Raw genomic sequence first — 17,701 nt, 5'->3', positions numbered from 1 at the left:
TCGTCGGTGATTTCATCGTAAGGTTTCTTTCACCGGAAGCTAAGTAAACCGCACAAGGCAAAAAAATAAAATAATAAATAAATAAATGAACAATAAAATATAATGCACTTGTTCTGTAAAACGTTCCTTGTATTACTGTTATAGTTCTTGATGGGGATCAAAGTATTTAACTATTTTCAAGTAGCCTGTTTGTTGACTTTTCCTACATAAGTAATTTCATCGTCTTGATTTTTCATAAAGGATTTTTACTTGATTTTATGTTTTTCATGATGGTCCTTTTTTTTAAGTATGATTTGTTTTATTTTAAAAAGTAAAAATATATATTTAGTGTTGGAAAATCTAATTGGAAAATCTAGTTGGATAATCAACTGTAAAACGTTTTAAACATATCTAAACATGTTTTACAGCATATTTAGTTTCAGAACGTTTAATACTTTTCTAACACTCACCAGACAACTTTAGTATTAATGGGGGTTTAAAATGTCTTTTTATTTTTTTATTTATTCTTTTAGCGTCGATGATTATTAGTTGTTTGACCCCAGTCTTATTTCTAGCTCAATTAATCAGTCTAAGAAAAAATCTTCATTTGTATGTACTCTTGCATGGCACTTTCTTTTATAAAACTGGTCACATTTTTTCGCCACTTGTTCGGTCTTTCACAAATGACTATTATCAATGAGCTTTTTCTTATTCTTTATGCTTACGACGTAATGCAGAGGCATCTTGATGGGTTTACTTTTATTTATTTACAAAAACCGAAAATGTTTACCTCTCAGAAAAGAAGTTCATTACAAAAACCGAAAATTTTTATGAACAATTTTTTATATGGAGAAAGTCAACAAGCAGCCCATTTGCTAATAGTTAGAAAGTTAGATACTTTGATCTCATCAACAACTATAACAGGAATACTTGGACGTTTTACAGAAAAACAAGTGAATTATATTTTATTGTTCATTTATTTTTTTGGCATTGTGCGTTGAAAGAAACCTTACGATGAAATTACTGACGATGTGATATATTGCAATGTAGTTACAATGCGGTGAAAATGTATGAGATGTAATTACCATGCGGTGAAATTACCACGATATAATTACTGCAATGAAATTACCGGACACCATTATTTTCTAACAATTTACTGAAGACCAGGGGACAGGAATATGACCTAGCTCGTTAGACATGAAATGAATGAACTCAGGTTATACTTATTGAAACGATCATGTATTGCTGTAAAACTATTTTGGAAATTTGTAAAAACAAATGAAGACACATTATGAAAATAACACGGATTAGGACCTACTGTTTAGGTCGAGCTGTACAGACCGTCTATGACTTTGTCCATATAAATATCTAACGAATCTATGAAACTTAAACATTATTCTCGCAACCATTAATGATCTCCCGATTCTTCATACATGACGTAAGCACTTGCTCCTCCTCCGAGGAAGATTTTTAGCCAATCAGAGCCTTTGTTGAGATTTCGGTGCCCTTGTAAACAAGAAGACCATTTCCTCGGCTGCAGTAGACAGCTTCCAGTCACAGAGGTCTCGCCATTACTTGGCTGCTCGCGTTCTGGGTAAGGTTTGTCCGTATCTTCTCGTATGCGATCTCTATGGTGAGTTTTAGAATAAAAGTCTACATTAAATTACTGGAAATTTGGGATGGCTGCTCCAAATATTTCTGGAATGAGTTTTTGATAAGATGCTTCCAACCTCTTTGAAAAATATTAACGAGTCTCCAGTGACAGGGCTTCCAAAGTGTTTAGGCTTTTTATTTACAAAAAAGAAAAAATAAAACCTATTCGACGTATGCAGTTGCCGTGTCTTTGTTTGGATAACAAACAGGGCTTTTCATAGTCCTATTCACTAATAATTATATAATGGTGCTTTAGACTGGTCCCTTTTTCTCATTCACGTTCAAAATCCATACTTTACTTCTTCCAATCCTTTGGAGGGATTCTGGAACCTGTCTTATTCAATAACTCTGTGACTGGTTTTTCTTAACCCACTATCCTCCGTTAAGTGTCCTCCGAAATACCTACGCATCTATACTCATCAACTATTACCAATATTTTTCTCATTAAGACTTGTATTCATTTTTCCTTCTTCCTGGATTCTATCTAATCTTGCTGCCTTATTCTTGCTAGCATTCATCTGCAACTTATTTCTGTAACTAATATTTCAAAACTCCTTTAACAATTTGTTGATTTCACTGAACGAGGAGATCAATCGGAGTTGTATATAGAAATGAATATTCAAGAGACTGACGCACACAAAAAATAATGTTCTTCAATATTACTTTGCTCATATTTTGTCGTGCATGCCATCATTATTCCTCATAATATGCATAGTCTTACGTAACGAACCATCGACCTACTTAGCAAAGTCCCACGACTATACTCGCATTAAAATTTGAAAAATAATAAAAGCACCAGAGCCAATGAAGACATAATAGAAAATAAAACAAATAATGAACAACCACATCTTCATCTACTCATGAAAACAACAGTAAGGAAACCACACTAACCATTCTTAGCTCTTGGGAAGTACTAACCATGCGTTTTAAATGCTGCGAAAAAATCTAGTTGGGACTCATAGGTGACACCAAGCGCTGCCAAACACTCATAATAATTAATACCTGTATGATAACTCAGATTATTCATTTATTACGCCGAGAGGCTTTACTGTGTCACGCCGTATTTATAAAAGCCAACCAACCAATCAACTAGTTTAATTCATACACATCAAGGGCCGACGAGTTGGACACGAGAGCACTTGTTACTTAGACCGAGAAACGATGGAGTTCTGCAAGGCCTCGCAGAACCCCAGTTTGTCATGGCACTTGCTATGAATTTTTTTGTTAAAATTCTTTTAAAGGATACTGATATAATTTCGCCCCGTTACCGTAATGGATACTGAGTTATGGTCGCGTCTTCTGAGTATTAAAATATATCTTAAGTAATATACGCAATTGGCATGTACTTAACAATTCTTTATCCAAAAAGATCAATTTGAAACTCCGAGATGTTATCGAAAACATACACACGTCTTTCACTTTTTACCTTAAAAAACAGGCCCCCACTAAGTCTTAGTTGGTCTTACTTTAAAGATTACCTCGTCGAGACATCTCGTGTCGATGATGTGCATCTTGACGGAATAATGAACGTTTACATTTGAGCTTCTTCCTTTACCTCTGTCCGCCTCAACATTTTGATGTAAAATTACCAACACTTGCCTCGTTGTGCATGATCATATCAAACAACACTTCACTATTTTTGCCGTCATTACCATCAATGCTATAATATTTATATCTGATATTCTCAACATGACCAATACCACTACAGAAACCAATGGGACAAGGAGACAGACACCTTCGCGTGGCTGTTGGGACGTGGCACCCTTGGAGTGTCGTCACGGTGCTCGACAACGGGGCAATCTCCGCCAAAGGAGTCGCCGTCGACGTATTCGAGACCATTCTGCAGAAAATGAATTATTCGTAAGTTTGTCTCTTCTCTTGTATGTAGGCTTGGTTGCCATGAGGAAGAGTAACTATTAGCTGAAATACTCGTAAGTTTGCGTCTTCTCTGGTATATGTTGACTTTATTGTCATGAGGAAGAAAAACTATTAACTAAAAACTTTTACTCTCTCTATATTATAAGGACATGGTAGAGGTTTGTAGCTTCTTTGTTTGTTAAAGGAAAGGCGGAAACTGGAACAACATAGAATTAAAGAGGTTGAAGAGAGAAGCGGGGAGACACAAGTATGGATGAGATGTAAAAGCAGAAAACAATGTAGATGAGTGCTGAAGTAAGCCATCTGCTGCACGTTCTTGCGCAAGGCACAATGTAAACAATAGTACCACCTACGGCCTACGAGTTGAAAAGAGATGTTCTGTCCTGTGCTACAAGTACAGGTATAGGGAAGTTAGTATTATAACAACAAGGCCGAAAAGGACCATGACTTCTGCGGAGTCGATAGCAATATACAACCAAAGAACGACTTTTATGAACTTCCTTATTCACCGTTATCATTCAGAAATTTCGAAATACGGCTTTATAAAGTGTCTTAGATAGGCCAGTGTGCTCTCAGATGCAAACTTGAGACAATTATCACAATCTGTGGTGGTAAAAACATTGTATTACCTTCCTAAATAACAGTCTGTGTGTGTGAGTGTGTTTTTTTCTTTTTCTAAACTCCAGTCAATCTTTTCATACAACTACTTTTGGGGCACTGAACTTAGTTGTATATTTTCAAACACAGTATTGGATCACCGAAGATAGACCAAAGGCCAAACGCTTGGGACCAATGAGGTCTTTCAGCGCTCAAAAGGAAATTGACAGAGATGTTTTGAAAGTTGTAACACGCGGGAAACTTCGCAGTTGCACCATGAAACAATTGTTAGAAAGGGTGGAAAGTCAGATGTAAGAACGAGAACATGAACGGAGGTACAGCAAAAAGAATTAAAGAGGATGCAGTTAGGGTCAGAAGGAACGCTGCAAAGAACCTAAAGTAATGCCTACGATGCACCACGTGAGATGCACTGACGGCACTTTAACCCACTACGAGAATTTTCCAACATTTAACCATTACCCCCAAAAATCACACTTTTACTCCTGTCTCTACAGGGCCCACACAAAATCAGATAGTTGTTGGGAACATTTCATGCCGTGTCTGATCTTTTGTACTGTCTAAGCGTTTTCATTCAATCCTCAGGCACTCGTATATACAGGGAGCAGAAGGTGGAGAATGGGGCCGTCAGTTGCTAAATGGAAGTTGGACTGGGATGATTAGAATGACTATGGATGGGGTGAGTATTAAATTTATGGCATTAATATATATATATATATATATATATATATATATATATATATATATATATATATATATATATATATCAAGTATAAATTGCCCATTAAAACTCTTGAGACGTATCCTGTTTTTACAGAAGAATTTATATATATATATATATATATTATACTATATAAATACTATATATATATATTTTATAATAAAATAATAATAATAATAATAATAATAATAATAATAATAATTAATAATAATAATATAATTAATAATAAAAATAATAATAATAATAATAATAATAATAATAATAATAAATAATAATAATAATTAATTAATAAAATAATAATAATAATAAAAGGAGCCCATAAAACGCCAAAATATAGAAAGAAGTATATTTCGGAGACTGCTGTCTCTCTCATCAGGTAAGAAATGAATTCATTACCTACCTAATGAGAGAGACAGCAGTCTATTAAATAAAGTACTTACTTTCTATGTTTTGGCGTTTTTATGGGGTCCTTTTATAAGATGGAAGTGTATAGCCTACATATATACATACATAGTATATAGTGATAGGTCAGATATTAGGTACACGTACAAAGTAGCAGTTTTAGAATGAAAAGTGGCATTCAACTTTAATTAAGAAAATATGCGTCCCTTAAGGAGCCTTATGAATAAACAGAAGTAAGTTTCGCATCTTCAAGATAGGACTCAAATTCTCCGGTATAGAGGTATGATCCCAGTCCTTAGAACTTTTAGACAGCGGCTACTTCGTATTTCCTTTATTGTTTGTTTTTATGGTGTTTTTACGTTGCATGGAACCAGTGGTTATTCAGCAACGGGACCAAGACTTCCGAACCACGTCGAGAGTGAACATCTATCACCAGAAGTACACATCTCGCACTCCTCAATGGAATGGCCGGGAATCGAACCCCCGACCACCGAGGTGGTAAACAAATACCATATCAACCACGCCACTGAGGCGCTCGTATTTCGTTTAACCCATCTTGCATGCTATATCCGAGTGGTTATTTCGATGAATTTGTATCACCTATTTACCTTAGTATTTTTCGTGTTACCTTTCAGGATACGAACGCTCGTTCACCATCCGTTCATAAAAACAGTTCTCTTCAAGGATAACAAAATGACTCCCTATAACTATAATGGGCCCTGCAATGAAATACTCAATATCTGGTTGATACTGAACAAATATAGAATGGTAAAAACTAATGACGTTATTGAAATGATTAACTATGGTGATAACTGAACCAACTCTTAAAACAATATTGAAACATAACAATTTTTAAAGTAAATTGTATTTTTCCCAACGCTAGAAACCTGAGATCCTTTACATAAGAAATTACTTTCAGCGTAGGTTGGAATACGGCCGTTAAATTCTTGAACAAGGCGATAAGCAGTCCCACATTTTAGAGCCAAGGCTGAGATTATTCTGTGCTGCAATTCTCACCGCTAAGCTACAACAAACAATCTCTTTCATGACATGACGAGTCATTCATTCACGACGTTCTCTCCAATAATTCTAGTCCGATTAAAACCGCCCGGCCTCCGACCGTAAAGAGAACCTTCGTCATAAAATGCTATGTAGATCTAAATAACGAATTATGGGCCAAGAAGAGTCTATAATATTATACTCTTAATTAATCGAATTCTCATTTTAATTGCGTTTTGTTCCAAAAAATCATTGATTTTTAATGTAAATATGGTCGGGTAAAAAATAATAACCAATATTATTTCATAGGATCATTTAGCTTTATGAGGAGACATGAAATTTAAATTCAAATTAGTAGAATTTCTATCGTCATTATATATATATATATATATATATATATATATATATATATATATATATATATATATATATATATACACACACACACACACACACACTCACACACACACACACACACCATACATATATATATATATATATATATATATATTATATATATATATATGTATATACTGTGTAAATATATTTCATGTTCTCAAACATAATGATCCATCATACTCGACCAGACGCGACGAACTGCCTTTCACAAAAGAGACAGACAGCGCAAAACAAGTGCTTCACAAACCACAAATTTCGTTTAATTTCACCAGGCCGTAGACGCTATACTGGGGCCCGTGGGAGCGACCTGGGCCCGCAACCAGGTCGTGGATTTTTCGACGACCCTCTACTTCGACTCCAACGGGATATTTCTGCCCAAGCCCATCGCCGAGAAGGATCTGAGTAACTTCCTGAAGCCTCTGTCTGTCGAGGTAAAAAGGACGAGTGGAACGTGTACTCGCTTTAGGTTTAGCTTTTTACATACAAGGAAAAAAGGCTGAAAAGAATCTGATATTTCTTGTTTGTGCGCAAGTGTTAACATGGTACCACAAGAAGGGTTGAACAGAATTTTATGAAAGATATCGTCATGATTAACTTGGAAATTGGTTCATAACTAAGAATTGCACTTTACCACTGCCATCAAACATAACATACGCATTTTGAGCCGTTTGCAATGCTTCTCACGCACAAACTTAATTATATATATATATATATATAATATATATATATATATATATATATATATATGTGTGTGTGTGTGTGTGTGTGTGTGTTATGCTTGATGGCAGTAGTAAGGTGCAATTCTCAGTTATGAACTAATTTCCAAAAGTTAATCATGACTATCCCTTTCATAAAATTCTGTTCAACCATTCTATGAGATATTTATATATATATATATATATATATATTATATATATATATATATATATATATATATATATATATATATATATATATATATATGGGTATTTCCTACTTCGGAGGGTGGCTATTAAAGTAATCAAAGCAAAAGTAACTGCCACATTTATAATTAACAGCTGAACTAAGGATGAATTTCCTATGCAGCCTCTTTTCACCAACCCATTTTCCTACCTTAACCGTTTCACCATTCCTACACATCTTTACATTCTCGCCCTTTCAATTCTTTCATTTGCATTCAAACTCCATAATCCATTTCCATGAAGGAGATTTGGTTAAATAATACCTTCCCACAATCTCGCCTCATCTCATCACGAATCCATGAAGACATAACACACTCGATCTTCAAGCCCACAGCTCTTTTGCAGACGAATGAGACTACACAAAAAGTGGTTAAAATAATCACTGGGGATCTGACAGCCTTTGTGCATTTTCCGAACCTAACAGGGCCAGATTATCATTTTTTTCCTCTACAGCTGTATGAGACGTCTGGCATTTTTCACGGCGCATACGTAGATTAGGGTAGGTTAAATTGATGGATTGGTCTTTACCAAATTAATCTTGCTTTTAAAATAAGACATTTCCATTGGCAGACATGGATAGCGCTGGCAGTAGTTCTCGGTATAAGCATCATCGTTGGCCTAATTTTCAATCACATTCTAAGTGAGCCAGTGGAAGACAATATGGGACATCAACAGAAAAGGCTAACTTTCAGACCAGATTGGATCATCTCTAATCTGTTAGGTGAAGGTAAGTCAATTTATATAAAAAAATAAAGTGAATTAAAGTTGAATCATTACAGACAGAAATAAACACTACATAAACAGTACCCTTATTTGGGTTTCTATTGAAACTAAACATTTTAAGAGCAGCAATATTTTTCATTACAAATTGTTCGGAATCGTAATATGTTGTTTCTGACACTATTACTTTCCTTAAAGTCCCCCTATTCAATATTAGTTTTCTATTAACGAATTCTCTAATATTTTCAGAATACCTAATTAAAGTTGAAACACTTACATACGAGGAGTTTCTGATTACTGCAGAATCAATATATCTATAATATCCATTTTTTTATTTGTTATTCACAAATTTCTTCACCCTGTAACTACTACTACTTTGTACAGTGCCTTTAGTCTACCTTGACACCCCTCAATACAGCGTTCTACTTACTCGAGACACTTTAGTAATTGGCATCATTCTTCCACGGCTAATGTGGGTAATTAGTTCTTTCCTATTTCCAATTATCAAATCCATACTTTCCATAGCCTTTACTCTACCTCTAATCATTTACCTATTACTTCTAGGGCAATCTAAGCATGTCAAGCAGACAGATCTGGGTCTTTCCTCTCAAATTTTCTAGGTAATTACCATCTCTGAACTTAGAAGGCCTGAGGTATCAAAACTTGTTAGTGGGGTTATATCTCCGGCTGCACCATACATCCACTTTTCTTATCAAACTTCTCCTTCTAATCTTTTGATCTAACTGCTCCTGCTTCTAAACAAATTCAGTCACTAACTAGAGAATATAGGTCATATCCATCATCTCGCTCTCCTACTTCACCTCTCAATTTCGTTTTGTATCCTTTGCGGTACAATATTCTCTTTAAAATTAGCAGAAAAGGGTTCTCCATTTTTCTTTGTATGAAGTAACTTTAAAGAGCTTCCTAGTAGAAAAATAATAGTATATCAACTCCAACATTCCCTATCTCCTTTCCTCATGCATTTACCACTTTGTCTACTACTGGCTCTCACCTTTTTAACCATTTTTCCTCTCAACTATTAAACTATTCTTAATATTACTATCATGACCTGCTTGAAACTTAATCTTCTCAATAATTTCTGCACTAACTTCTGCCGGTACCTCGCTTCCTTGAACCAGAAAATGGTATCTGATTGGATTGTCTTCCTGAAAAATTCTTCACAAATTGGGCTGACATTCACGAGCAAGTAGATTGCCATCATTTTAACTTCTTAATTACTCTCCCACTCGGTCAATCACAATTACTTCCCATTTCTCTCATATCGCTTTAAGGATGCCTAGTGATGTAGAAGATATGTTTAATTTACTCTGCTATCATAAACATTTAACAAGACTACTTGCCATTTCCAGCTACATTGGTTCTTCCAACAACGGAAACAGGACGGGTATTGTTGATGGCTTGGTTGATTGCTGCTTTCATTTTAGACTCAGCCTATTTGTGTGTCTTAACGTCCATACTAGCTGTGCCTAAGGTGACTATTCATGTAGACTCCTTAGAAGATTTAGTGTCCTATAAAAAGATCCCATGGGCCTTGGAGAGAGGGACAGGTCTTCATCAATTGGCTCAGGTATGTTTCCTTTTTTCCCTTTTGTCACAAAGGTCTGATGTTTTTCTTTGAACACTTAGAAATGAGCTACTTATAACATCAAATTACAGTAGAAACTTGTCTATAAGATTTTTTTATCCCTCTGCGAGTGCGCTAAGTATCATGGTTCTATATTTTTTAGAATACAGTTTAATATAATATGTATTTTCATATTACGCATTTTAAATCCAACGTTAAATCTGCTGCTAAATTTCAATAATTAACACATCTTTAAACCACAGCAAGCTACAACAGGAGTATATAAACAAGTATTTGACGGGAAAAGCGACATGGTGTATAGATGCTATGAAGCGAAAGAACGAATTAAGACTGAGCGCATTGCAGTACTCTGCCAGGTTCTCAGCATGAGAAAGGTAAGAGCCTGGATACCAGCAAGTAATGACAATGGATATTCTTGAAAGGGTACGTGACGAGGTCACACCGCAAATGTATTTATAAAGTACAAGTTATAATTTTTTTCCGTAATGGATATTTCACTCATAGTGTTCATATTAACATAATATTCAAATTTCCACATTAAACTATAAATTTAGGATAATTTGGATATTATACAGATATACCTACACAAAAGGTGGTCTGGTTAAACTATTTTTTTTCAGCTTTTCATATATTATATATATATATACATATATATATATAATATATATATATATATATATATATATATATATATATATATATATATATATTTTTTTTTTTTTTTTTTTTTTTTTTTTTTGTGAGTAAGGATGGTATTAAGTAGGAGTGAGGCTGTATTATGTTAAGTGTAAGACATCTTGCAAAGCACTCTTAATGGCACAATTTGGCACATTTCTAAGGGAAGGAAGGAGCAGTGTTTACGTACATACTTTGGCTGTCTTTAGTATCATGGAGTGAAGTCATTAATTCCTGGATGCTGCAAAGTTCCTTTTAAGCAGACAGGGTCGGAAAAACATTTTTGGCTTGTTTAGTTCCAGTTCAAAGTGAGACGATCTATTCAAATAATGTTTTTTTTATTTAATTCCTTTTTATCATATCTATTTCCATGTAATATCCTAATTGAATATTCACTTTATAAATATGATGTGCTTACCTTTTAAACTCTTGTCTTGAAGTTCTACTGGCTATTCCTATGATTGTGAAGTAAACCCAAGGTCATCTGCAAACAACACCTTGCAAGGAACTCCCTCTGCATCCTTAGTAGCTTCCTCCATTCCTGTGACAAACAATAAAATACTTAGCAATGATCAGAGAAACACACTAACTCTTATTTTAAATTCTTCTGATTTACCTGGCATTGTCTTCATTTTAGCTTAATGAATCTTTATGATACACGTTGCTTTCGTAATGTCTGTCACGTTAAGTTTTTGTGTTTTATAATAATACCTTCTCATGATCCGCAGAAATGTTATTCCCTATTTTTCCTACTGTAGCACAATCCTTTTTCTTTGAATACTGTAAGCTTGTAATACTCTTAATTCTCCCTGTCCACCATCTCCTGGTTCCATCGCTTCCTAAATTACTTATTCCTTATGATACTGGAATTTTTCCTTCTATCATGTCAACACATTCTCCAGTTCATATGAATTTTCTTCATTCTGTAGGTTTTCAAAATAATGCCTCCATTCTATGCCTTTTCTGGATATTTTCTATCATCCTTATTCCATCTTTCATTCCGCTGCTGTGTTTAGATTTTGATTCCATTCCTCTCGAACTTTATTTTCCTTTGCCACCTGCCTATCAGCCTCCCTCTTCTTCTGCCGGTACACGTATACCTCTGTTCTCTTTCCAGCATACCCTCTGGCAAGGCTTTGAGGCTCTCTTATTATCTTCAGTTTTCCCTTGCACATCTCAATTCCCCCATGTGTCTTTCTCCCTCTGTCCTCTCCCAGGTGTTATACCCTACATTTCTTCTGATCTTGTATGCCTCCTTTTAAAATAGCTTCTACTTCTACTTTTGTAACATTTCATTATTTGACGATACTTTTTCTCTGTGCTCATTTTTATATGCATCGTTTAATCAAGAAGTAATATATTTTTAACTTCCTACATTAGGAACTATTCATCTAATTCATAGGGTACACAAATATTTTCCTTTACTTTTTCCATTTCTTTAGGGGTGCCAAATAAGTTCCTTTGAAGCCAATGAAATCTTTGTATTCATAATGACTTTTATTACAAATTTATACAAATACATACTCTTACTCTTATAATACAACTCATCTTTTACAGGCAATCAATGATGATTTCACAGCCACTGGACAGTGCAATTACTACATTGCTAGGAGGCCTATATTTTCTGTGTCCCTTGCCTATGCATTTCGAAAGAGAAGCAAAGTTATAAAGGAATTTGATAAATGGTAAGAACTGGCAGCTAGGAAGATTACTGGAGGCTGACAAGAAGCCAAGCAGAACAATGTATTGTTTATGCTCTATTAGATTTTTTATTGCTTTACTTTCAACAAGTTCATTTATAGTAATAATAAAAATTATAAATATACAATTGATATGATTATCTGCTGAAGCCACAGGAAAAGTATAGAAAGAAAGGACAAAGTGCCAAGTACATTTGTGTATTTAGCACATTTTTGTGGCACAAAGTTCATCTACATTTTGCACTACGTAATGTTAATCTCTTCTCAGTAGTGGGCCATTAATACGATAGTACATTAAATTAGCATTTTCCTATTTTCAAGGTCCCTGTCCAATTCATGGCCTTTTCGTAAGGTTCCATACGTTTATTTGCCCAAGAGGTTTTAACTAGTTCCATAAGGTCTCTTCATGTTTAGCGATGTCAACAGATCAGCTAAACTCCCACCCAAATTGTTATTCAGGCTATATACAAGTCATTGGTTGAAACAAATAAGTGAACTGTTTTATTAAATTTTTTTTTATTTTTGCACTAAAAAGCCATTTCGTAATAATACTATTAAACGACATGGCCAACTATACTCTGTCCATCCGCTTGTGGTGTTTTCGTATGGTAACACTGGGTCCCGGGCTTTAAATAGTTACGCTATGTCTAAGTTTTAGGTGGATAAAAGGATATCTGGGTGTACATTTGCAACTGAAAAGTGTTTTAATGATTTATTATATGCGAATTACACCGTTAATATTCGAAATATGACATTATTTAAAGCCCGGGACGCAGTGTTACCATGCGCAAACACCACAGATGGAAAAAAAACAAAGTATAGAAACCCTTCTGTTCTATTGCAGCTTACTCACACTTCAGAGTGAGTAGCAAATCTTGGTGTTCTTTTCTTTTACTTACACTGGAATATCTAGGAATTTGTGCTTATCTATGAATAGGCTGCAAAACATAACGGGTGTGTATTCATAAAAAACAATTATACATACAACAGACCTGAAAAAAAAAGGAATGAAAGGATACCCCAAATTATATTTTATGGTGTATCTTTTGGAAGCTTGCATTGCTAGTATAAAGCTTTTTGGATTGTTCCACAAAACTGTAAAGTAATATAATAATAATAATAATAATAATAATAATAATAATAATAATAATAATAATAATAATAATAATAATAATAATAATAATAATAATAATAATAATAATAATAATAATAATAATAATAATAATAACACTTACAGTGACAATTATAAACATAAATATAAGAGATCCCTACGAAATGAAGTTTGTAGACTTTGCATCTCTCATCTAACTAGTGTTTGAAAATTAACCCTTAACATATGGTGTATTACTGTGGCAATCCTAACAATCCATTACACTTTTATGTAGTTATCATAATTTTTCAATAGTCACAAAAGCTCCTCATTCAAAACAAAAAAATTACCTAAGCAAGCCTAGCATTTATTTAACTTTACAGAAAATATTCTAAAAAGATACAAGGAATTTTCTTTACCAAACAGGTTAACCATGCTGATTGAGTCAGGATTAGTCTTAAAAAGTGTCCAGGATTCTACAGCCAATGCTACAAATTGTATGACCAGTCTCAAAAGAAGGGAACAAGCCACCCCTATACTTGGCTTCATGGATTTAGCTGGAATGTTCTTACTTTGGATTGGAGGTAAATCATTTAAATACTTTATATACAGTTCAATTTATTATTATGAAATCTATTTTTTTCCTATGAAAATGAAAGGGAAGCATTTTAGCTGTGATGTCAATCATATCCCTTAGTACTGGTCCTTTTATTCTTGATATCCAAGCTACTGAGGTGTAAATTACTTTGACCACAAGAAATTTATATTGTATTAACTCAAGCCACAATAATATTTATTCCCCAACTTATGAGGTACTTTGTCAATTTCATACAAAAATGTTAAAACTGTAGCAACAAATTCTTCCGTCTAGAAGCCACTACTATCGTTACTCAAATTTATATCAGTTTTTCTTTTTATAACAGGACTGCTTGTAAGTATGCTGGTGATGGCTGCAGAGATTATAATTTTCCGCTTCAAACTTTTTGGCAGCAAGTAGCTCTTCAATTATTGTAGTTCATGATTTGTGTATTAGCAAATTCTAACTAAGATTGCATAATTTTAAAAAATCCTGCAAACAACTCACAAAATGTGAATTTCTGTACGTACTATTATAAGCGGAATAAAAAAATACACTTATATAAATACAGCTACACATGCATATACTCACCGTCAACTGTATACAGTCAAACCTCAGTTTTCATACAAATCGGTTTTCGTCGACAAATTTGTCAAAATTTTGTCCCAGTTTTCTTCCATCCGCTTTGTTATCATACAGTTAAAAATGCTCCATCCCAAACTCGTGCCTCACGAAGCATTCCAAGCATTCGTGACCCAGCCTGCCTTTGTTTCCCGTTGAGTGAGCATCACCCTGTGCGTTCATCCGAAACATTTCGTAATAATCTATAGTTTTTTTTGCATTTTGATTGAGTGTGACTGCTAAATAAGCCACCATAGGGCTAAACAAAGTTCTGGGTGCCAGCCCTTCGATAAAGACAAGAAACACAATTGAATTCAGGAAAGAACTCGTAGCAAGACCTTCTTCAACTAGAACAGCAATAGACAGCAGATGAGGAATCAGGAGGAGAAGAAGGAGGAAGAGAGAGGGGATAATGTGCCTTCTTCAGTGATTAAGGACATGAGTGCAAAGTGGTGTGAGTAGTAAAGTTTTCTGCAGAAATATTGCTCTAACGAAGATATTTCAAGATGTCTCTGCAACATCTTCAATGTTAATGTCTTGTCCCAAGACATTACCAAGCTGGTCCTAGTGCCAGTAAAAAACAAAGAAGGGAAGTAGCCCCAGACAGGGCTTTGATACCTGAAGTCCTTAAGGAGGGGGATTCCCCTTCCAAAATATAACCTCTCCTTCCTCTCCCCTCCTCGCCGTCTTCCATGCGTCAACAGGAGTCTTCAATGAAGGTAAAAGTGAGGTTAAATGTTCATTTAGTCATTTCATTAGTAATTTATATTTATTTTTCATTGTTTTCTGTACGTAAAACTACCGTTATTCTCAACATTATGTATTTTTCGTTAATAATTTTGGGTATCTGAAATGGAGTAATGGGATTTAAATGATTTCTTATGGGAATTACTGCTTCAATTTTTGTACGATTCAGTTTGCATCAGACTTTCTGGAACCGAGGCTCCACTGTATACAAGTATATTTGTCTAACTCAAACCTCATCAGCTTGCATCTGATAATTCACATGGTCAGCAGCTTCCAAAAAAACCTCACCTAGCCAGGTATTTCTCTGGGTAACACCTCTGGTGTTAATAACAGTATGTAGTTAAATAATTCTTTGAGTGTTCATAAAATAAGAAACATCTTGTGTTTGCTTTCCAAATCAGTTTTTCTTCTTTGAAATTTCATTATTAATGGTTAGTCCATAAGTCTTTAAAATTCCTGAAAACATTAAGGTATATTTCCCTTTGACAATTGGAATTGCACGAAGTGCCTCATTACGTACTACTGTGCCTTTTATTTGTAAATGCACCTAATATATTCCTTGAATAAAACGTTTTGGACCATAGTCTCACTCTTTTCCTTAGATCTTGCAGATAGGTTCTTTATCACTGATTCAGTTTAAACATTCAGTGATATTCAAGCTCTATTGCTGTACAGGGTTCTGGTCCAACTCTCAACTCTTGTTATTATAAAATCATCTGATTTTCTACACTTTCACTCAGAAGAGGGCCTTCCTCAGTGCTCTAGTTTAAATTTTCTTATACAAGGAAGCTTACCCTCCTAAACTGGTGCTAAAACAGATAAGAACCTACGTTACTGGATTAAACAAATACTGCATACTGTTAAAACGAGATCTATTTCAGTACGAATACACCAACATAAATAAAAACACCATCATTACCAACAAAGGTACTAGCGAGAAGGGTGCGGGGCCCGATGAGGGTTCGTTTGGGTGTGCAAGCCTCGGCAATGTAAACAACCAGTAAATACATTTAATTCTAAAATCTCACACTCGTGTGTACATATATAATATTTGCTGATCAAATGCTGCAACTAGATTTTTAAAGTGCAGTATTAATCAGACCCATAAGGGAGAACAATGATACCCAGATATACTAGGTACCGGGATAGCACCATAAACCCAGGGTCAACATCAGTTCCACAGACCTGGAACTCTCACTACCAACCTTGTGGTAACTGACAGCTCCAGTTGTGAACTACAGCTAAGAGCAAAGCAATGTAACTCGATCCTTTATACTCTTGCCTAGCATGATGACTGACCTAATAGCTTCAGCCATTACATATAGTAAATGGAAGAACTAACAGGTTCATGAGGAAAAACTATGAATAAACATTGAAATGCAACCTTAAGAATTAGACACAGCAGAACATTATCAAAGGTTGACTGATAATACATGTACTACAGTGCATGCAAAAAATTTACTGCTTATGATTTGAACATCTAATTTCAGGCAGCTGATCAGCCAAAGCTGTATCAAAAGAGAAAAGGCAATCAAGCTATTGCCTCTAAAAGTGGAAGATAGGAATGGACACAGGTATGGACATTCAATGGGCAAAACTGATTCACGCGATTCAGAAAATATAGTCAAGGGAAGTGGAAATCGGTCAGTAAGACATTGCAAGTACAGAAATGGTAACCAGTCTTAGTTTGCTGAAAAATTAGTCCCCATAGGTACCCAGCCTATAAATTCATACATACAAATTTTACATTAAACTGTATATTTTATTTCATATACTGGTAAACAGTGTATTCATGTAAAATTTATAATTCTGTTGCTGAATATAGGTAAGTGTGTATACCAATTTTTAATCTACTCTCATGAAAAGATGTTATACACAAAATGCTGAATACTGTAATTTGCATTTACACAATTATAAAAAGAATATAAAATTCATAGTACATATTAAAAAAATAAACCACTGTAATCTAATTATTGCTGTTTTATTTCTACTTTAGCGCCATTTCAGGACCTAGCGCGTTATTATACTTAAACATATCCTGCCTCATAAAAAAAGTAACACTGAATATATTTTCATTTACCCTATATATTATCATAGCTAATAATTATGTGTCCATTTTAAAAATAACTTTTAGTTTTATTCTCACTGAGTATCACAGAAGCAAATACTGTACCTACACCATTTCTTGTTTATCAATGGACTTTACACCCTTCTGAAGAGTAATAGAATGATTACGTTACTGTGGAAAGATTATATACTCCCTGTAACAGACGTTATGGGACAGAGGGACTTGAGGTTTCAGAATTTGTGTAAATATTAAACATACAGTACTATATTGGGAACATAGGGAATGAGTCCTTAGGCTATGTACTATATCA

At 34.5% G+C, this 17,701-nt stretch overlaps 1 protein-coding gene across 2 annotated transcripts; it reads left to right on the top strand.

Annotated features, from left to right (window-relative positions):
* The first annotated feature begins 1,503 nt into the window (after window positions 1–1,503).
* LOC135203816 (probable glutamate receptor) lies at window positions 1,504–17,202 on the top strand. 2 transcript variants are annotated; one of them, XM_064233789.1, is made up of 10 exons: window positions 1,504–1,573; window positions 3,341–3,492; window positions 4,711–4,804; window positions 6,919–7,077; window positions 8,158–8,314; window positions 9,678–9,895; window positions 10,156–10,287; window positions 12,146–12,273; window positions 13,805–13,962; window positions 14,302–17,202. In XM_064233789.1, exons 2-10 carry the CDS (start codon window positions 3,347–3,349, stop codon window positions 14,373–14,375), a joined length of 1,266 nt encoding a protein of 421 aa, XP_064089859.1. In that variant the 5' UTR covers window positions 1,504–1,573; window positions 3,341–3,346; the 3' UTR covers window positions 14,376–17,202. The 2 variants fall into 2 exon arrangements, with proteins under 2 accessions (XP_064089859.1, XP_064089864.1); XM_064233794.1 differs by lacking the exon at window positions 6,919–7,077.
* The last annotated feature ends 499 nt before the right edge of the window (window positions 17,203–17,701 follow it).

This window comes from Macrobrachium nipponense, chromosome 24, assembly GCF_015104395.2.
Source record: "Macrobrachium nipponense isolate FS-2020 chromosome 24, ASM1510439v2, whole genome shotgun sequence".
In the NCBI taxonomy this organism is placed as follows: Eukaryota; Metazoa; Arthropoda; class Malacostraca; order Decapoda; family Palaemonidae; genus Macrobrachium; species Macrobrachium nipponense.
The sequence above is the reverse complement of the archived record's forward strand: the minus strand, read 5'-3'. Positions and strand labels throughout refer to the sequence as shown.

Bases quoted from the DNA above. Each gene is read 5' to 3' on its own strand.
- LOC135203816 (XM_064233789.1), top strand. From the start codon at position 3,347: ATGGGACAAGGAGACAGACACCTTCGCGTGGCTGTTGGGACGTGGCAC. The intron at 8,315-9,677 runs GTAAGTCAATTT...TGCCATTTCCAG, and splicing joins CTCTAATCTGTTAGGTGAAG to CTACATTGGTTCTTCCAACA. The intron at 10,288-12,145 runs GTAAGAGCCTGG...CATCTTTTACAG, and splicing joins AGGTTCTCAGCATGAGAAAG to GCAATCAATGATGATTTCAC.